Genomic DNA, 22,312 nt, shown 5'->3' with positions numbered 1-22,312 from the left:
CTGGGTAGAGTAGAGGGACAGCGCAGGAGGGGAAGACCCTCTATGAGGTGGATTGATTCAGTGACTGGGGTAATTGGGATGGGTGTGTCAGAGGCAATGAGATTGGCACGGGATAGAGCATGGTTTAGGGCTGTTGTACATAGGGTTGCTATGAGTCGCAAATGACTCGACGGCACATAACAACCACAATATATACCAAAATACAATCTTTCAAGAACAGTATTGATGCATTCAATGCTAATGGCAGAAGACCAGACGAGTCAGGGACTGCCACCAAGGACACCATCCATGAAGAATAGCAAAAGGTCACTACAAAGTACAAAATCAGGGAAGAAAGAAAAGACTAAAACAGATATAAGGAGAGACTCCAAATCTTGCACTAGAATTGGGGGGAGGTGACAGTGGGGGGGGCATGCTTTAGAGAGATTTACATATGATTCCAAAGGGCTCGTTGAGAAGACAAAACAAATAATTATAATGGAACAACTAAAGGGCTGGAGTTAGAAAACAAAAAGGGGAAAACATGTTTGCCATTTCTTTATATGAAAGAAGTGAAAAACAAATCCAAGCAATACTGAGATTCTACAGGCAAAATCTTGAATGGTGCAGGTAGAACCAAAGGAAAATAAGAGGAATACACAGAATAACTAAGAACTGGTCAACACTGAGTATGATCAAGAACCAAGAGTACTGAAGGAAGAAGTCCAAGCTGCACTAAAGGCATTGGCAAAAAATAAGGCCCCAGTGATTGATGAAATACCAATTGGCATGTTTTAATAGACGAAATCCTGAACATGCTCACCAATCTATGCCAACAAATTTGGCAGACAGCTACCTGCAATTAATTCAAGGAGTCATAAATGCTGTTAAAAAACAAACAAAAAAAGAGATGATCCAACAGAATGTACAAATTATGGAACAATCAACATCACATGCAAATAAAATCTACCTGAAGATTATTAAAAAAAATGACTAGACAGGGAACTGCCAGAAAGTCACACTAGATTCCCAAGAGGCCATGGAATAAAGGATATCATTGCTAATGTCAGATGGATCTTGGCTGAAAGTAGAGAACACCAGAAGAAGTTTGCTTGTTTTTATTGAGAATATAAAGGCATTTGACTATGCACTCATTCATTACCATTGAATAGGAATCAACTTAGAGCTGACCAAGTCATAGTGGGTTTTCAGACTGTAAATTCCACAGGAGGAGACTGTCCCATCTTTCTCCTGCATAGCAGCTGGTGGATTCAAACTGCTTGGTTTTGGACTGACAGCACAGCTCACTAGGCCACCAGAGCTCTCTTACAAATTATGAATAACATTGCGAAGAGTGGGAGTCCCAGAACATTTAATTGTGCTCATGTGAAATCTCTACAAAGATCAAGAAGCAGTCATTCACATGGAACAAGGAAACACTCCATGGTTAAAATCAGAAGTGTGCATCAGGTTTGTATCTTTTCTTCTTTATCCATCATCCAATCTGTATGAGGAGAAAATAATTTGAGAAGTTGAAGTATACAAAGAAGAATATGGTATTAGGATTGAAGAAGACTTATTAATAACCTGCATTATTGCAGATGACACAATATTGCTTGTAGAATCTAAAAAAAGACTTTACTTTAAAAGCATTTATTGAAGATGATCAAAGAATACAGCCTTCAACATAGATTACACCTCAACATCAAGAAAACAAAAATCCTTACCACTGGGTCAATACACATCAACATGATATATGGAGAAAAGACTAAAGTTGTGAACTATTTCATTTTACTTGGTTCTATAATCAGCATCCATGGTAGCAGTAGTTAAGAAATCAAGAGATATGTTGCAATGGGGAAATCTGCCATCAAGGACCTCTTTAAAGTGCTAAAGGGCAAGGATATCAGTTTAAAGACTAAGGTGTACCTGATTAAAGCCTTAGTATTTTCAATTTCTTCCTATATATCTGAAAGTGAGGTAGTGAATAAGACAGACTTAAGAATTTGAGGAGTAAAAAAATAAAAATAAATTAAAAAAAAAAGAATTTCAGGAGTATGAAATATCTATGGATTGTCAATAGAACAAACTAATCTGTAGTTGGAGGAAGTGCAACTCGAGTGCTCCTCAGAGGCAAGGATGAGCTTTGTCTCACATACTTTGAGCATACTGCCAGAATGGGCTAGTTCTTGGAAAAAAGATATCATGCTGGGAAAAGTGGAGAGTGAGTGAAAGGCAGGAAGACCCTCAGTGAGATGAGTGACAAAGTGACAACGACGAGCTTGAACATTGCAGAGATCATGGAGATGACGCAGGGTAGGGCAAGGTTTAAGTCTGTTTGTAAATTTGCTATGAAATGTAGTCAGCTTGACGGCACCTAACAACATCATCACAACATCATCATGTTAGGTATTACTAACCTAATTTATAAAGAACACTGTGACTTCTTTAAAAATCACAGCTTTGGTGGCCAACAAACAATGAGTGGTGTTGCTGGATTTGGCCTAGGTAGTGTGGCTCTGGGGTTACCCTCGACTTGGTCAAGAATTCTAGTTACACCATCCCTATCTGTACTGTCTTGGGCAGGCTATTTTTCCTTTCTGTGTTTGCTTTTTAATATTGTTATGTGTTGTTGCATCAGAAATGATTCATCGCTGACTCTCCAGCAGGTTTTCAGAGTCTGTATATCACACAGGAGGAGACTCTCATCTTTCTCCCATGGAGATTTGAGCTGCATGCCTCTGGGTTGGTAGTGCACCTCTTTACCACTCAGCCACCAGAACTCCCTTTTCATATTAAATAGTATAAAGTCCCCAGAAGTTTATGGTTCTGGTCTCTTAGGAGCTAGGAGATGAGGCAAAGAGCCTGCTTTTCTAGATAATCCCACTCTCAGTGCATGGGGAGGCAAGAAAACCTTATTGTGAATCAAGACCATTAGCAAAATGCATGTTTTTAATCTGGAGGCATTCCAATGTAAAAAGTTGGCAGACCTGGCCCATCTCCTACCTTCAGACTGAAAAGCCTCTAACCTCATCTCTCCTCTCTTCTTTCCTGAGTAAGAAGAGCTGCCAATTAGCACCTTGACACTTAGACCTATTTTTGACACTTTTCTGGGATTATTAAAAGGCCCTTCCCAATCCAGCCCCACCTTGCCATTCTTGTTCTGAGGATTACATGGGTCAAGGTACAGGAACATTCTTTTACATGATGTACATGAGGGCTGTGGATGTGGTACCATTTTTCTTTGTTGCAAACTCTGGCAGGATAAGCAATCCTGGGTACACATCAAGTCCTCAATCAAAGGTCAGAAGTGCTTTCAGATAGCTGACACATTTGCTCCTCCTTGGAGTGGATGGGCCAGGCTACTTATTTGTACATATACTAAAGAGTTTTTTAATGTTGTGGTGAGATGGTTCTGATAACATTGCTTCCAGTTGATGGGGACATCTTGGAAAACAGAGGCTGCTTCTGCCTCATCTCTGGGTCATGGAGCAGAGTAGAAAATGATTGCTTTTTGAGGAATTTAACTTGACTTTTAAAAAAGCAAAGCAATGCTATATTCTCCAACCTGCTTGTGGATCAAATGAAATGCTATTTTATAGGTCCTTATAAGGAGTGTCTTCTCCCACCTGGCAGGACTCAGCCTCAGTCTCAAAGGCCCATCTTCTCCTCAGGACCACAGATGAAGAAAGGACAACTACTGCTGGAATTGAAAGTTTTATTAAAATGTGCACAATGTACAACAGCACTATTGTGTGACAGAAATATAAATGTCTGTCGGATATGTGCAAATCTATTTACTTTTTATAACTCAAGAGCTCAGCTTATCTAATAATAGCTTAGCCTTCAAGTTCTCTGGGAGTAGGCAAGGCACTCAGACCAGGGCAGTGGGTACCTGTCACTGGCCAGTTTCTGCTTGACTCCAGACTCCCAGCCTCATTAAACTACAAAGACCTGTACCATTTGCATACAATCCCTCACACAGTGGCAGGGACTCTGCCACTGCTATTGACACTGGGATTGTCTCTCAGTTGTCTGACAGTAACAGCTCAAAACCAGAACAATAAGAAAAAGTTGATTAAAACCCAAATGCATGGACATTTGGGGAAGAAATGCCATTACACACTCTGGAAGTCGGAATTAAAAGCCCATCTTTGCTAGAAGAGCAGTTTAAAAAATACAACTCTCTCCACCCCCTGCTTTTAAAAAATGAAATAAATGACTTTAGCAGCAATCACAAACAAGAAGAGGATGATAAATGAGGGACACATTTTGGTCACGGCAAAGAAAGATTATGTGCTTCTCTGTGCTACAGACTGGAAGACTGCTCTGCCCTCCCTAATGCAGAAGACTCACTGTCCTTTCCTGCCTTGGGAGGATGGCTCTGCTCAGTCAAGGGACAAGACGGGCAATCAGGACGTCCATCCAGAGGACAGAGGAAGGCGGTAAGGACAGCCAGAGAAGCCTGACAGTGCAGAGGGGAGAGGCACACATTGGCAGCCTCTGTCAACTGAAGCTTCTCAAAGCTGGCTCCCTGAAGGATGCAGCCCCAGCTGCTGGGAGAGCACGTGAGAGCATTCTGGATCTGCAGGCGGTGAGCAGGTGGGCAGGAGCCTGGTGGAGAGAGAGACGCCCCACCGCCACCGGCGATTATGCAAAGTGACAAGTGATTGCTTTCCTTTTCAATGACAACCCCTTTGGAAAAAGCTTTTTCCTTGAGGACCCCAGGGACTGGGGGGGGAGGCGGTGTGTGGAGGGGGAGCTGGGTGGGAACCTCAGGGCCTTTGTGGAGCAGAAGGACTTTGTGGAGTGTTCTGCAGAGTCTGACTTCACAGCTTTCCTGGGATGATACCTGGGGTAGCCAGAAGGGGTAATTGCAGATCAGAGTGCTGTGGGTGGTGGGCAAGGTCCACTGCCTGCACTTCGGCCTGCCTGGGTCAGGGCTCGCCGACGGGCCAAGCGTGACTTGGAGGGAGGGGAAAGCTTCACAGAGCAGAGGTTCTCAGCTAGGGCTTTGGACTCTTCTGTCAGCTGGTTCTCATTCTCCTCGTGCTGAGACAGCTGGCGGTTCAGGGCAATGGCCTCTGCGGCGAAGAGTGTTAGGTCCATGGTGCTGCTATTCCTGCCAGGGCAAGGGAGAGGGAGGCAGGATTCAGTTACGGTCAATCACGCTGGATCCTGCCCACTCCCATTAGCTGCTGCAGTTCTAGGCTCCCCTCAGATCTCCCCCCTCCACCCGTTTTTGAGTTGGTGTAGGTTACTGTCTCCAAAGCATGTCTTGCTTGAGTTTGTAATCCCACTTCACTGAGGTTGATGTGGCTCCTCTAGGAATGGCCCCTCGACCTCCAGAATATTTCCAGACTTGTCAACTGGGGAAAATGCCATTTTCTTTCAGAAACTCTTCCTCTGAACTCCCACACCTCTGCACACATCCCTCGTGAAGGAAGGCCCACACCCCTTGCAAATCATGCTCAGTGTGGAGATCTGCTCCCCATCAGGGAAGGAACAACAGCTCTGCTTTTCAGGCCTAAGTACCCAGCACTCAACTCAGGATATATAAGAGGTATTGTGGGTTTGCTGAATACATCTTTTAAGGTAACGTGAGGCTGGAAACAACCATGGGCCTCTGGAGACAGCTATAGAGAATAAGGTTGGAATCCAAGATGCAAGAGCATCATGGGTCAAAGCGATGGAGATTATAAAGATCTAGACTTCCCTGTGTAGGCCCTAAACTGACCACGAGATGGTTCACAAAGGGGTTTCCCACCATTCTTTAGCCTTGGCCACTTGGAAGAGAGCAGTGCTCACGATAGGAATAGTTGTTAAAAAGGTTCTAGAGCCCAAACAATCCAGGCTCAAAACTATCAGCTCCCAAGGCTGTCTTTGGGTGAAGAATTTTATTTATTTTATTCCTACTTTCATCAATAAAGTGGGGATAATAGCAGTACCTCTTTTTCAAATTTATCACAAGGATCATGGATATAATGTATGCAAAGCTCTTAGTACCATGTCTGTTATGGCATAAATATTTGGTACCAAGTGGCATTACTGTACATTCTGTCAATGTGCCACTAACTGATCTCATAGCCTTAAAGTGCTTGCCATGTCTTACTTTGAACAGTCTGTGGCAGCAAGAGCAGACCAAGATGTGAATAACCTGTAAGTAAGATCTGTGTCTGGTCTGTAAACAATGATTTCTACTTAGAGGTAAGAGACCTTTGGTGGCCTAGTGGTAAAATGCTGCACTGCAATCCCGAAGGCACACAGCTCAAATCCACTAGCTGCTCCATGGAAGAATGCTGGGCAATCTCCTTCAGTGCAATTAACTGCCTCTGAAAACTAGAGGGTCAGCTATGGGTCGGTTCCAACTCCATGGTACACAAAAACAACAAGGTCTGTGTCTGGGTGCTGTAAGGGATGATTTCTAGCTTTAGTAAGCTTAATTTTGTGGATTCATGTGGATGTGCAAAACAAGTATTTTTATTGAATACAGGGCAAGTAGGGGCTTGAAGGATTGGAGGGCAGGGGGAATCATCCTGGTGGAGAAAAGGCAAGAGGGCGGCAGATACACAGTAGGAGGTGTGGGAAGATGGCAGGTCTCAGCACTCCTTGAGGAGGATCCCTACCACCATCGTATCTGAGAGTCTGAGGGGAAAGTTGAGGCCAGGAAAGAAGGGCATGGTGCAGTTGCAGCATTTACCTCTGGAGGACTTGCGGTGTGGGGAGTCCTTTTTCTGGAGCTTGCTAGAATGGGAAGCACAGATGTGTGGGTAAGTATTGCCCCCTCTTCCTAAGAGCTGCCCCCACCCAAGCCAACACAGAATGGGGAGGCTGCTACAGGCTTTCAGTCCAGGGACTTAGCGATGGATGTTTGCCGGCAGGGTAAGGCCTTTCAAAGAGAGAGCAAGAAAAGTGTGATCTGAAGTACAGCACACAACACAGTCTCCCCTTTATGAAGTGCCTGGATCGGCTCTGTCTGGCAAAGTCCTGATCATCCTCCAAAATCCAGCTCCTGGGTTACTTTCCCCGCCACCTCCCTACCCCAGCTCCAAGCAGAGCCAGATTCCTGTTCATTTTGTGTCTCCAGCACTTTTGATAAGTATTCATCACGTTGTCCTGTCAACTGTTCTTATCTGTCTCTCCATACCCGAACATGACAACATGCGTTGAGTCTTACTCATCCCAGTTCTGCTTGTACCTAGCACGTGCCCACTGCTCTTGGGTGGCTGGAAATGAGCTTAGACTCTGTGCCTTGGGTTAGGTTCCTGTAACATGTGGTTGGCACCTCTGTCTTCTTGCACTGGTAAGGTCACTGAGACTGAATGGGACCTCGCAGACCAAAGACACAGTCACTCGCAGGCGGGCCTGACAGACTCCATGAAGGGTCAGGAGTTAAGAATCATGACTAAACATGGAAAATTTAAAGAAAATGGGTCTGGTGAAGATTGTAGAAAATACCACCAGGTGTGTTTCAGATCAGCGTCACCTAGACACCCAAGACCACGAGGACAACTTATTTGCCCTCACTGCACTCACACAGCATGCAGGGCAGTGAGGTCTTGGTTTTGAGTGCTGCTAGCCAATGACATTCATGTATAAGACGACAGTACTACAGGTCTCTAATGATGATGTCAAGCTATTTCCAAGGCTGGAGGCAGGGTATCTTTGCCAACAGTGGAATGTGTGTCAAAACCCTAAAGGTTTCTGTGAACTCCAACTAGGGGCTTGGTTTCTGATCTGGGAAAGGGGCTCACTCTGGGACAAAGTTCGTAGTCAATGGACTCTGCATGCTGTATAACTGTCAGTCATTTGGTTTAGTGTTAGTACCTGCTGCTATGAGAGCTTCCTCATGGCCATAATGAAGGCCTGAGGAGGTAGAATGCCCCAATAATTGGAGTCACTCACCCCTTGCACCCATGGGTGCTGAAGAACTTGGGCAGCGCTGAGTCTCTGCTTGGCATCTCGAACTAGGAGCTTGGAGATGAGGTCTTTGGCCTCAATGGAGATATGAGCCCAGTCCTTGTCAGGAAACTCATACTTGCCTTCCTGGATGCTCTCAAACAGCTTGTTCTGGGGAGAGAGGATTTCTCTGAGGCCACAGTAGCCAGGATATGGACAAGATATGCTTATCAATCTTATCACCCAAGGTCTAATGGACCTCATGGTTACATCATCACTACACCAAACACCTCTGGTTGACTATGCTACTTAAGAGGGCTGAATGGGCACAAGTGGGGACATTACCCACAGAACAAAGCTCTAATCCCATAGACTGGCTTCTGGCTGCTTCTCTAGTTTTACCTCCCACCATCATCAGCCTTGCACTTCCTCTTTTCTTCCATGTACATGCTCAGCTGTTTCCTACCTCTATGTCTTTGTTTTCTTAAATGTTATTTTATACTAGTTTATTTACAAAGTTTGTATACATTGTTTCTGACATGGGATCTTTCCCATTTTCTTCACTCTCTCCCATCAAACTGTGTGACCCTATGATAATGCCCCCGCCCCAGCCCTCTGTTCTTCCCCTCTCCCTCTTGGATCCGGTATTTGTTCTACCGTAACAGTCTTATACAATATTTGTCCTTATGGGTCTGAGTTAGTTCACTGAGTATAACGCTCTCCAGTCCCTTCTAAGTTAGGTAGTTATTTACAAAATCATTGCTCCTGTGTGCTCCATTGTGTGAATGTACCATAATTTCTCAATCCATTCGATTGCAGTTAGACACTTGGACGTTTCCATAGTCTTGCGATGGTGAGTAATGCTGCTATGAGCAAGATTCCATTTGTGCCTCAGTTTTCAATCTCTCGGGATATAGCTGGGATAGCTGTGTCATATGGAATTTCTATGTTCAGCTTTTTGAGGAAGCGCCAAACTGCCTTCTAGAGTGGTAGCACCGTTTTACCTGTGCTATGTTTTGGACATTTTGCTTGTGCTATTACCTCCACTTTAATTTCCTGCTTCCCTTCCCCTGAGGATATGGTGTTTTTTTTTTACTGTAAAATCACCCTTGACTCATGCTGACCCCTATGTATGCCGAGTAACCCCGTTCCACAGGGCTTTCACGGCTGTCATTTTTTGGATGCAGATTGCCAGGCCTGTCTGTGAAACCATCTCAGGGTGGGCCGAATCATTAACCTGTCAGTTAGAAGTCCAATGTCTAACTGTTTGTGCCACACAGGGATTCCCTGGGGAACTCTGCCGCAGCTTTTAAGACATCCTTTAAGCTTAGGTAGCGTCTCTAATAATCTTCCTCTGATGCCTAGCTAGGCTGAGGGTGGTTTAGCTCTGCTTTACCTTGTGGTATTGATATGACAAGTTTACGAATCCTCACAACTAGACCAGGAATTCTCCATTTGGATGATATGGTGGGTGTGATAATGTCTGAAGATGCTTTAATTATTATAACTGGTGGAGGTACTACTGGCATCTAGTAAGTTGAGGCCAGGGACGAGGTTAAGTATCCTACAACGCACAGTACAGCCCCTTACAACAACAGAAATGTTGTTATGCTGCTGTTAGATGCCTTCAAGTTGGTTCCAGCTCAGTGATCTAATTCCCACAGAGTGAAGCATTGCCCAGTCCTGCACCAGCCTCACAATCACGGACATGTTTAAGTCCACTGTAGCAGCCACTGCGTCAATCCCTCTTGTTGAGGTCCTTCCTCTTTTCTCTCTGACTCTTTAAATAAGGAGTCACTCAGTCTTAAATGCCAACAGTGTGGAAGCTGAGAAGCCTTGCATAAGTGATGAGCTTCCTGAGGGCAGAGATCATGTCTCACGTGTCTCAGCAGCTTGGCTAACACTGGGTCTGATCCAGAACCAGTGCCTCACGAATGCTGACTGAAACAAACAATTGTATCTCCTTTCAGCTCTCTTGAGTCCACATCCCACAATGAGAAAGTGGATGACTTGCCTGGAGTGGAGAGAAGCAAGTATTTGGTAGATGGTACTTGTACTAGAGTTTGGGGCTCACCTCAGACTGGTGTCCTCTCTATACCAACTACTCAACTGCCCCAAGTATGTTTCCCATTTCTTGTATACTTTCAGAAAATAGACTTTGCCCATGCAGGAAACATGTTTGGTCCTCTCAAGAGGACAATGGAATGCTTACTAGCAGAGAAATGGTCTTCTGCTAATGACTGTCAGACACCTGGCTGGGACGGCTGCCCTGACCAGCTTCTCACTCACTTGTCTCTGCGAGGTTCTGTATGTAAGTCAATTTTCTAACAGCTAATAGAGGCTGATAGGTAGGTGTATTAACTATTTTGGCAGATGAAGAAACACAAGGCCAGAAAGGTGAACTCCCACCAGTGGTAGTAGCAAGCCAGGGCTTGAGCCCTCAGCTTTTCACAGTTCAGTGCTCTGTCCTCTATACCAGAAGCCATAGGAGTGAGGCTGGCCTCAATGTGCTCATCAGTAGTATGGGGAAATAAGCTAGACAGAACTCTTCCCCTACCTTAGGCATTTAGTTTTGGTCTCTAATCCCTTGTTGTTGTTCTCTTTCTCTACCACCCCTTAAGATCACTGCCCTTGAATAGGAGAGCAGAGGGATACTATAAAACTTCTAGATTAGCTCACAACCACATTGACACCCAGACCCCCACCCTCCACTCCCGGCAGGGCCAAATAAATGGATCTCTGGGGCGAGGCTCACCTGGCACACTCTGCAGACCTCTCCTCGGTCCCAGCCGCAGTCGGCTCCACAGTGACCTACGAAGGGGGGGTAGCCACTCAGCATGATATAGAGGACCACGCCCAGGCTCCACAGGTCACAGCGTTTGTCGTAAAAAGTGGCCTCATCTGTGAAGACCTCTACCACCTCAGGGGCCATGTATTCTGCAGAGCCACACTGTGGGGGGCCAGGTTTGGGAGAGATGCAAAAGGCAGGAGAGAGAGAGAAAGAGCCTTAGTTACAGAGAGAGGGGATGGTGGGAATTTCCCAAAGCACTGAGAAAAACTGAGCCAATTACATACTTGTAAATGGAGTCCCTATAATCAATCCTTCATGATTTGTTCCAAGCCATCATATCTTTCAGGTCCTTCTCTAGCGGGTGGACACACATTGTCATAAGCTCCAGGAAGATCCCTGCCTAAGCTCTATATAAACAGATCTAAATGTGTAAGTACTTACATGTACCAAGAACACTGGGAGGGAAATTTGTGGATATTCAAGGTAAGAAAACAAAGATTTCTCAGTGGAATCCCATTAAACTGCCCTGTTAGCTTGAAGCAAGGAAAACTTTAGAATCAAGAGAAAATCAAAGCTTGAAGAACTCACAGAAGAAAACCAATCTCCCCTACGATTTATCAATAGGAAAACCAAGATCTTCCTTTGACCCCTGTGCAGAAAAATTGCTAATAAAACAAATAGCATCCCCTCCATGTTATTTTTACCAGCACGCGCACACACACACACACACACACACACACACACACACACACACACACGGACTTAGGAAGATTATAATTGAAGAAAGGAAATTTTCTTTGTTACTGGCAATTAGAGTTAATGGTTTTGAGAACCTGGTAGCCCAGTGTATTAGAAACATAAGCCTACTAATTTTACTTAGAATAAGACACAATATAGGCATATTTTAATGAATGTCTTATAAAAGGATTATTAGAGAAATTCACTTATAAAGCATGTCAATCCCCAAAGACTCATAATAACTATAGTATATCAAGTATGTATAAAGCTGTGTCAGGAAGTGGCTCCCAATAGCACCATCTGGGTGTGAAATGTGAAGTAAAAAACAGCAGATAACTTAGCCACACAATCTTAACGCATAGAGCCCAGAGCCTCACAGTTCTTTCTACAGTGAGACTATGCACCTCTTCACTGCGTAGGAGGACAGCTCTCATCCTCCACCAGCAAAGGAGGATGTGCTATGACTTCAGCAATGGGAAGGCGACTCACAAAGCTATACCCATACATATATATCAAAGGAAGTCATCTCTGTTTTTTAGCACAGCAGAATTCAGGCTCAGTCTATGCTATAGACACAAGTCTTTATCACTTCATTACTACTAAAAAAGAAAAGCTCTAATGTCTGTTTCATTAGCAACTAAGCACCAGCTCTATGGAGCCTGGCATTCCAATACAAGCTCACTCACTGACATTAAGTTGATTCCAACTCATAGTGACCCTCTATTGGGTTTCCTAAGCAGTGAATCTTAACATTACTCATATTTCTCCCTCAGAACTTCTGGTGGATCCAAAGTAGAGATATATCGACTTTTGGTTAGCAGTACAACAAACCATGAATTATGTTATTAGAGCTCTTTACCAATACAAAGGAAATGGCAATTCAAATAGCAGGAAAAGGTATAGATAGACCTAGTTTTCCCTTTCTTAGCCCCTTTTTCTGGACTTCACAGCTTTGAGACAGAGGTTACTCAAAAAGTACAGGCTCCCAGAAGAGAGTGTCATGGGGTTCCTGGCCATACGTACTGGAGTGGTTAGTTCTGGAGTGGTTATCGGGGTACAGGAGTTGTTCAGTTTTACCCCACTGCCCAAGTCAAAGTCACATATCTTCACTGGGGACACCTGAAGAGGAAAACAGAAACAAAAATGAAAAAACATAACACATTAAAAGGCATGAAATGGTCACAGGACTTCATAGGGGAATAGGTGTATGGCTGTCACACTTGAAACCAAGCTTTTTCTTCCAAGTTGTGTTTATTCTCCTTAGGCTAACTAGAAATCAACTGAGGATTTATCCTAAGGTGTGTCCTCTTTCCCACACTGTTTCCTTGTTTATGTTAGTTGTCATAGAGTTGATCGATGCACAACGACCCCTTTTAAATAGTAAAAATTTCAGCATTTTCAAAGCTCTGACTTTTTTTCACCTAGTAGTTGTGCATTTAAATTGTTTGCATTATGCAAGGATTCCATTCTTATTACCCTATTATACTGTATTAGACTGCTGGGAGTATAATATAAAGTAAGTGGTAAAGCTATGAAACACTTGGCAGCAAACAATGGTGGAGGTTACAGCAAAGAAGCTAGAGTGGTGGTAGTGGGGGTGGTGGTGGTGGTGGTGATGATGATGATGATGATGATGATGATGATGATGATGATGGGTGCTGTCAAGCTGAGCATGACTTACAGCAACCCTATGAATAACCAGCCTAAACCCTGTCCTAGTCCATACCCTCCACACAATCTCCAATACACTCTAGCCTACTGCTGCAGTCATTGTGTCAATCCACGTGGTTGAGGCTCTTCCTCTCTTTTGCTGCCCCTCCACCTCTCCAAGGAATAACCTCTCCTGGCAACTTCCTAAAAGTTAGAGCAGTTAATACGTATGCCTCAAAGACAGATTCCTAGTAGCTCCTTCAGTGGAACACAGAGCACCTTGTGTAAAACCTTTAGTTTGCCACCTCAAGTGGCAAAGGATCACCACCTTCCCCTGGTTTGCTTGCCTGGGACTTTGTGTAAGTTCTAGAAGCCTTTGATCCTGGACACCTTCTGGCCTGGGAAACTGAGAAGGGTGGTCATCCTAAGTGGTGGAGTCAGCACAACAGCCAAACCCACCATAATTGGACGGCTCGTCTGAGACAACAATTAGGGTGTGATTCACATCTGGTGCTGACCAGCAGGATTCTGTTGTGTATATGACAATGTCCTGCCTGGTGGGAGCAGCACAGTGAGTGTTGCGTTAAAGGGATGAAAAGGATGGTTTGGGAGTCTAAGATCAGCCATTTAAAAACACCCACCAAGGCAGCTTGAGTGAGTCTCAACGTCTCATCCTTTCTCTCTCACTTGGCCTCTCTTAATTTTGGTTTTCTTAAACATAAAAGCCTGAGCCATCAATATAAAATGAAACAAAGGACATGAAATACACTGAACACAGCAAAAGAATAGTTCAGAGGGCCCAAGAAATTGTGAGGTCAGGCTATCTTAGCTCAGGATTAGTCTCTAGTCATTTGCAGAACAAGAAGATACTACAAGGTTTAAAATCAGAAATCAGGAAAGCTATGTGTCAGGATCATAATCCTTTCTCCATACCTAGTCAATGTGTATGCTGAGCAAAAACTTTGAGAAGCTGGACTATATGAAGAAGAATGTGACATCAGGATTGGAGGAAGATTCATCAATACAATTAAGCTGGTGACACAAAACTGCAGAAAGAGAAGATGACTTGAAGTACTTACTAAAGACCAATTATGTTTTTCAATATGGATTATACTGCAACATCAAAAAAAGAAAAATCCTTACAATTGGACCAATAGGAAACATCATTATAGACAGAAAAGATTGAAGTTGTCAATGATTTGCTTGGATACATAGTCAATACTCATGGTAGCAGCAGTCAAGAAATCAAAAGATGTGGTGCTTTGGCAAATCTGTTAAGAACCTCTCTAAAGTGCTAAAGAGCAAGGATGCCAGTTTAAAGACTAAGGAGCATCTGCCTCAACTAATTTTCAATTGCTTCATATTAATACAAAATTTGGACTATGAATAAGAAAGACTGAAGAACTGGTATTGTAGTGTTGGTGAAGACTACTGAATATACCATTGTCTGCCAAAAGAACAAATCAATCATCCTTGGAGGAAATACAACCAGGGGTTTCTTAGAAGCAAGGACAATGAAACTTTATCCACATACACTGGGCATTTTGTCAGGAGGCACCAGTCCTTAGAAAAAGACATCATACTGGGAAAAGTAAAGAGTAGGTAGAAAAGGGGAAGATGGATTGACATAGTGACTGCAACATGGGTGTTGGCATGGCCGAAATCATGAGATTGCTGCAGGTTAGGGCAAGGTTCCAATCTGTTATTCATAGAGTCAAAGCTTAGCGAGGCTAAGACACTTGCTTAAGGTCCTCTGCTGATAGCTAGTGGTTGTTAAGTGTAGGGAGTCAGCCTTGACTCTATGAGCTTTGATTTCCTCATCTACCTCATGAGATTTTATAACTATTAATGATATAATGTGCTTAGCGAAAAAAAAAAGGCACTTGCACAATTCAAACACTCAACAGATGCTAACTAAAAGGTGTGTGGTTTGGATTCACCAGTGTCTCTTAAAGATTTTTGGCCTCAGAAACCTGTGGAACATCATTATGAGTTAGAATCAACTTGATGGCAGTGGGTTTAAGTCTGACTATTAATAATAATAAAATTCTATGTCAGAAACATTGGTAGGCAGGCATAAGACCTTATTTGAAATAACACATTCTCATTCACTATAAAAGAGCTGTAAGTAATAGGTGATACACATGTTTGCTAATAATATTTCTTTTTCATAAGCCATGGTTCAATCCAATCCAAGACACTGCTCATGCACACACACATGTCTACACACAGAGAAGCAGGAATGCAGATCAGGCAGACCACCAGTGCTTAAAACCCTCCTTTTTTAAAAAAAATGCATAATCTGGTAAATTCATACACTCTTATGGAAACACAAATATTTCCATTTACTAGTAGATTAGGGCAAAGTTTACAATAGATGCATTTAATCAATGTTAAACATGATTTTTTTTTTTAATGGTCATCTTTGGCATATTTTATAATGTACACATCCAGGCTGCTCCTTGGAGGCAAGGATTCTGAGGCTTCGTCTGACATACTTTGGACATGTTGCAAGGGGGGATCAGTCCTCAGAGAAGGATGTCATGCTTGGGAAGGTGGAGGGACAGTGCAGGAAAGGAAGACCCTCTATGAGGTAGATTGATTCAGTGTCTGGGGTAATGAGAGTAGGTGTGACGAAGACAGTGAGATTGGCACAGGACAGAGTAGGGTTTAGGGCTGTTGTACATAGAGTCGCTATGAGTCACAAGCAACTTGACGGCACATAACAACAACAACACACGTTTATACTGACATGCTTCAAATAAGAGTGAGTTGCTGTTTATGGCTTATATCAAGTGCTCTGAAGGTGGGTGAACTGGATTGGAAAACATTGATTTCTGTGAAGGTCTCAGAGTTTGCAAACTCTTGGGCTTTATCACACTGATGATATAGGGCAAGGGTTAAGGATCATGTATGTGGAATACTAGCTACTGCATACTGGGTATAAAACAGTTCGAATTGGTACCTGAGGCTAAGAAGACTGCCAACAATTTCTACTATAAACAAAGTGGGTTTTCTCAAATCAGTATAAATTATTAAGGTTTCAAATTAGATCCCTACCTTTTCTGGAGACTCACACAATATATTTTCTGGCTTCAGATCTCTGTGAGCAATGCCTTGAGATGACAAAGAGCAAAGAAATGGTTAACACATGCATATAATTATCAAGCATTCCACACACAATTAATTTTTTCCAAATGCTGCTGTTCGCAGATTAATTCCCAATTATGGTACATTAAAAAATCAACGAGCTGCAGGAAGCAGAAGTAACCAGAGACACAAACCAAAAGCAGAGATGATTCTGCAAGTTCTTTTGAAGTGAGGTTTTAGAAGTCTGGCAGGGTAAGAAGGGCTAAATGAATCCCAGTCAGCCTACCTTTCAGCACTGCAGTGACAACCAGGAGGAAGAAAGCCTAATGCAAAGCAGGGCAAAGAGCTTTGCAAAGTCAGCGCTGGGAAGAGCAATGCAGAAATAATTAGTGCCTTGTTTAAGAATTTCTCAGGGGGCTTGGACTGCTCTCCTTCATTTCTTCTTGTGTGGCCGATTTAAAAACAAAAACAAAACCAAAAACCTTCCATGGGACTCCCTGAATGTTCAGGGGACCAAGTGTTAGCTAACAAATCCCCCAAAGCTTGTTTGATTCCCTTCTTGTCTACTCTACAAGCCAAGACAGCCCTGTTGAAAGTAGAGTAAAGGCTGCTTTGGCCTGAGGGTGATGTTCTCAAGCACCCTCCCTTGATTTCTGGCCAGGTCTTATCTCTTGAAGGGAGTTCTAGTAGCCTAATCAGTGAGTTGTGCTGTGTGAACAAAAGGTGATGCCTCTCTGGTTGTCTGAATCCACCAGCAGCTCTGAGGGAGAAGAATGAGGTATCTATTTTTTTGAGGGTCAGCAAAAAGAGAAGAAGACTCCCAATGAGATTGACTGACACAGTGACTACAGCAATGGGCTCAAGGGTGTCAGAGGTGATGAGGATGGCACAGGATAGGACAGGGTTCAGATCTGTTGTTCAAAGGGTCACTATGAGTCATACCTGACTCTATAGCACCTAACAATAACAACAATTTTGAGATTAACAATGTCCAAAAAAACTGCTGGAGGGTCAGCTATGAGTTGTCCACAGCAATAAGTTTGAGGTTTTTGAGTTCTCTCGTGATGGAGACTACAAACAGGAATATGCTGTAAAAGAGTTAAAAGTGACTGACCTGGCCAAAAAGACACCTTGGAAAAACCTCCTTCTAAGCAAAGACAGAGACTAAGAACCGATTTATGTGATCATGGTATTCTGGAGGCGTAGTCAGAAACCTATTCCTCTTTCTTCCTGGAAGACACAAAGTAAAGACAATGGACTAGAGAGAGGGTTGAGCAGCAGCCAGAAAGCTACTGCTTGGAAGTCCAGGGAGCCACAGGAGATTCTCAAGGTAATGGGAGTAGCATGGAAAAGCAGAATCTGCTTCATTAAAACTCTCCTGATGATCAACTTGGGCAGCTTCCAATTTCTCCTGCATGGGGATGGCTCTGTCCATCTGAGGCACTTTACCAGAGAGAAAAAAAATCTGGGCTCTGGCAGGCTAAGTAACTTCATCAGTCACCTAATTGAATGAGAACCCAAAGCAACTCAGCCCAGACTGTACAAATTGAGTCAGGCCTACAGCTCGACGCACTAAAAGTGAAAGATATTTTCCATTACAGCAAGTGCTCCCACAGAAGGATCACGAGCTACACATGAAGCCTTACTCTCCAAATAGGTGGCAATGGCTCAGTCGTCCCCTAGCCTCAGGACGCAGAGAGCCATGCTGTAATAACGGGCCTGCCTGTGTGAGCACACCAGCCATCCAGCTGCTCTGGTTCATTTCCCAGAGGTTAAGCGGCAGTATGTCCAGTATTTAAAAGTATGGAGCTTGTTTCGAGGCTGACCCATTCTTGCCCAATTCATCTTCCCGGCATGAAGTTATTTAGAAAACAGCCAAGTTCAGCTGGAAATCGTTTTTCATCCCCTCCAACTTCCAGTCACATGGGCAGCTGGCCAGCTAGATGTTAACAAGCCCTTCGGAACTCCTAAGACACCACCCTCATTCCCTTTAGTGTATTCTTACAAATAAATAAATAAATACAAGTAAAACCGCCTTTACCCTCCTCCAAGGTATGGATCTAGTAAAAAGAGTGACCCAGTTTTGCAATCTACAGAGACAGCTTGGGGAGTAGCTGTAAATCTCTGTCAGGCAGGTGTTACCTACATGCACCCCAGCTTTCAGAAACAGAACTGCTGCTATTCATCATGCTGCAAAAAGTACAGACATCCCCTTCTAGGAATTTCCATCCCAAGTGCAAGTCAGGCCCCCAACACAGGCACTGTCAGGATGAAGATCTCTTTATAGCCACCAGAGGAATCAATGAACCTGAGCCTCCCCACATACGTATACCATGTGCTTTCCCATACTGTGCTGCTGGCACCAAGTGGGATGTATAAAGTGTAGGCTACAAATGGTCTGAAACCCTCACCACCAATATCCACAACAGTAAAGGGAGTGGGCCAAGTCACAAATTGTTATTTCCTCTACCATACTCCCCACCAGACAGAATGCTTTTCTTCAAAGCAATTGATACTGGGAATAAAAATACTTTCTGTGTGGTAGGAAGTGAGAGAAGACTTGAAGGACTTTCTGCAGAGGATCAAAGACTACAGTTTTCAATTTGGATTATATCTCAACATCAAGAAAACAAAAATCCTCACCAATGGGTTAACAGGCAACATCAAGACAGAGGGAGAAAACCTTGAAATATCAATGATATAACTTTATCTGGATCTACAATTAACACCTATGCCAGGAGCAGTCAAGAAATCTAAATATGTGTCAAATTGGGAAAATCTATTATCAAGGACCTTGCCAAAGTGCTAAAGAGCAATGTTGTCAGTGTAAAGACTAAGGTGCACCTGATCCAAGTTTTGGTAATTTAGTTGCTGCCTATGCATCTGAAATTTGGACAATGAATAAGGAGACTGAAGTACTGAATATCTCATGAAGTGCCAAAAGAACAAACAAGTTTGTTCTGGAGGAAGTGCAACCAAGTGCTCCTTAGAGGCAAGGATGGTGAAACTTCATCTCGCAAACTTTGGGCATGTTGTGAAGAAGGGCCAGTCCTTGGAAAATTACATCATTCTGGGAATGGAAGAGGGTTAGAAAAATAAAGACCCTTAAATGTATTGACACAGTGATTGTAACTATGGGTTTGAGCATATCAAAGATCCTGAGGATGGAACAGTGTAGGGCATGATTCAGATCTATTGTTCATAGTGTCACTCTGAACCATTATGAGGGAAAGTTGGCTCAACAACACCTACTATCTGACTGGCAGTACGCACCATCTATGTTGTCGATGAATGCTGAGTTGATTCTGACTCATAGCAACGCCATGTGACACAGTAGAACTGCCCCATAGGACTTCTTGGCTGTAATTTTTTTTTTATTCTTTTTTTTTTTAAAAAAATTGGTTTGCTTACAAAGTTTGTACACATTGTGTTTCACACTATTCTTCATTTACATTGTGTTTCATACAATCATTTTGGCTGTAATCTTTGTGGAAGCAGGTTATAGGCCTTTCTTTCATAGAATTACTGGGTTGGTTTAAATCATTACAAACTTCTGGTCAATAGCTAGGTACTTGACCATTGTGCTACTAAGGCTCCGTGTTATTCACGCCTACCCTATGTACAAATTTGTTACTGTTAGGTGATGTCCAATCAACTAAAATTCATAGTGACCCTATGAGCAAGACACGGAAACCCTGCCCTGGCCCGTGCCATTGTCATAATTTATACCCTGGTCAAACCCATTACTGCAGCCACTTTATCAATCCAGCTCATTGAAGGTCTTTCTCTCTTTCACTGTCCCTACACTTTTCCTGGCATGCTTTATTTTCAAGGGATTGGCCCCTCCTGACAACACGCCCAACGTTTACAAGATGGAGTTTCCCCATCCTTGCCTCTAAGGAACAACTGATTGCACTTCCTCCAAGACAGTTTGGTTTGTTCTTTTGGCAGTCCATGGGATACTTAACACTCTTTAGCAACATCACAATACAAAGGCACCAATTAGTCAATCTTCCTTATTCACTGTTCAACTTTCACAGGCATATGAAGCTATGAAAAGTAAACCCTAGCTTGGGTCATGGACACTTTAGTCCTTTAAACTGACATTAATGTTCTTTAGCACTTTAAAGAAGTCCCTGATAGCAACTTTGTCTGATAAAACACATCTTTTAATTCAGTATGGACTGAGGCTCAACGTCAAGAAGACAAAGATTCTCGCCACTGGACCAATTGGCAGCGTCAGGATGGATGATGAAGAGATTGAGAGTGTTCACAGCTTCACTTTGCTCGGCTCCACAGTTAACACTCTTGGTACCAGCAGTCAGGAAATCAAAAAGCGTATAGCGATGGGAAAGTCTGCCGTTAGGGACCTCTCAAACGTACTCAGGAGCAACAGCGTCTCTCTGGAGACTAAGGTGCGCCTGATACAGGTCATGGTATTTGCAATCGCTTGTTATGCATCAGAGAGTTGGACAATGACTAGGGAGGACAGAAGGAGAGTGGATGCTTTTGAGCTGTGGTGCTGGAGAAGGGTACTGAATGTACCCTGGACTGCCAGGAAAACAAACAGATCCATCTTGGAGAGGATTAAACCAAGCTGCTCCTTGGAGGCAAGGATTCTGGGGCTTCGTCTGACATACTTTGGACATGTTGCCAGGAGGGACGGGTCCTTGGAGAGGGACATCATGCTTGGGAGGGTGGAGGGACAGCGCAGGAGGGGAAGACCCTCTATGAGATGGATTGATTCGGTGACTGGGGTAATCGGGATGGGTGTGTCGGAGGCGGTGCGGTGGGCGCAGGATAGGGCAGGGTTTAGAGCTGTTGTGCATAGGGTCGCTATGAGTCGGAAACGACTCGATGGCACATAACAACACATTGATACATATAATTATGTAACCAGTTTATATATAAATATCTATATCCATATCTATATAAAACGTTGTTGGTGCCCTAAGTTGAGTACAACTCAACAACTCATAGTGACCCCTGAACAACTAATCAGAACCTTGTCCTATCCTGTTCCTTACTCATCCTCTCTGACACACTTGAGCTCACTGCTGCAGCCTGTGTCAATTCACTTCGTTGAAGATCTTCCTCCCTTTCAGGCATGATGTCCCTTTCCAAGGAATAGCCTCTCTGACCAAGATGCTAAAAGTATGTAAGAGGAAGTTTTGCTATCTTTGCCTCCAAGGAACATTCTGGCTGCACTTTTCCCAAGATATATCTGTTTACTCTTTTGGCAGTCTATGGGATATTCAGTACTCTTCACCAACACCACAGCTGAAAAGCATCAAATCTTCTTCTGTCATCCTTATTCACTGTCCAGCTTTCATATACATAGCAAATGGCTGAAAAGACCATGGCGTGAATTAGGCATACCGTAGTCTTCAAACTCACATAACTACTTTTCAGTAAATTGAACCATGACAGCAAACTTGTCCAATGTAATATGTCTCCCGATCACTTGACTGCTGGGTACTAGGGTGTTAATTGTGCATTCAAGTAAGATAAAATAGTTGACAACATTAATCTCTTTTCCATTAATCATGATGTTGCTTATCAAGCCAGTAGTGGGGATTTTTGTCATCTTGATGTTGAGATGCAATCCATATTGAAGGCTGTAGTCTTTGATCTTCTGTAGCAAGTGTTTCAAGTCCTCCACACTTTCAACAAGATTGTGACAATTGCATAATGAAGGCTGTTGATGTGTCTTCTTCCAATTCTAATGCTAGAATCTTCTTCAAAGAGACCAGCCTCTTGAACGGTGTGCTCAGCGTACAGACTGAATAGGTATAGAGAAAGGATACAACCTTGATGTGCAACTTTGCTAATTTTAAATCATGTACTGTTTCCTTGTTCTGGGATTCCCGTTCTTGTCAGAGTCAGCTATAGCTTGTTGTGATCCACATAGTCAAAAGCCTTTGCATAGTCAATGAAGCACAGATAGACATTCCTCTAGCACTCTCTGCTTTCTTCCAAGATCCATCTAACGTTAGCTATAACATCCCTACTACCATGAAATCCAGCCTACACATCTTGAAGTTCTCTGTTGAAATATTGTTCCAGTTGTTTTTGGATAATTTTTGGCAGAATCTTGCTTGCATGTGATATTAATGATATCATCTGATAATTTCTGCACTCTGTTGGATCACCTTTCTTTGGAAT

The 22,312-nt window shown here is 43.3% G+C and overlaps 1 protein-coding gene across 1 annotated transcript in view; it reads right to left on the bottom strand.

Annotated features, from left to right (window-relative positions):
- Positions 1–4,860: 4,860 nt before the first annotated feature.
- The window catches only part of MKNK1 (MAP kinase interacting serine/threonine kinase 1), a 37,055-nt gene continuing 19,603 nt past the window's right edge, over positions 4,861–22,312 (bottom strand). Inside the window, exons 7-12 of the mRNA XM_006899013.1 lie at positions 16,118–16,173; positions 12,431–12,526; positions 10,634–10,828; positions 7,885–8,049; positions 6,680–6,723; positions 4,861–5,101 (exon numbers count right to left, since the gene is read on the bottom strand). Of these exons, the coding sequence (XP_006899075.1) occupies positions 4,861–5,101; positions 6,680–6,723; positions 7,885–8,049; positions 10,634–10,828; positions 12,431–12,526; positions 16,118–16,173 (797 nt within the window). The remainder of the gene's footprint in view (positions 5,102–6,679; positions 6,724–7,884; positions 8,050–10,633; positions 10,829–12,430; positions 12,527–16,117; positions 16,174–22,312) is intronic.

The sequence above is a fragment of the Elephantulus edwardii genome, unplaced genomic scaffold, assembly GCF_000299155.1.
Source record: "Elephantulus edwardii isolate Elephantulus edwardi_28Jun2011 unplaced genomic scaffold, EleEdw1.0 scaffold00243, whole genome shotgun sequence".
Classification (NCBI taxonomy): Eukaryota; Metazoa; Chordata; class Mammalia; order Macroscelidea; family Macroscelididae; genus Elephantulus; species Elephantulus edwardii.
Note: the sequence above shows the minus strand (reverse complement) of the source record. Positions and strands in the feature narration are given on the sequence as shown.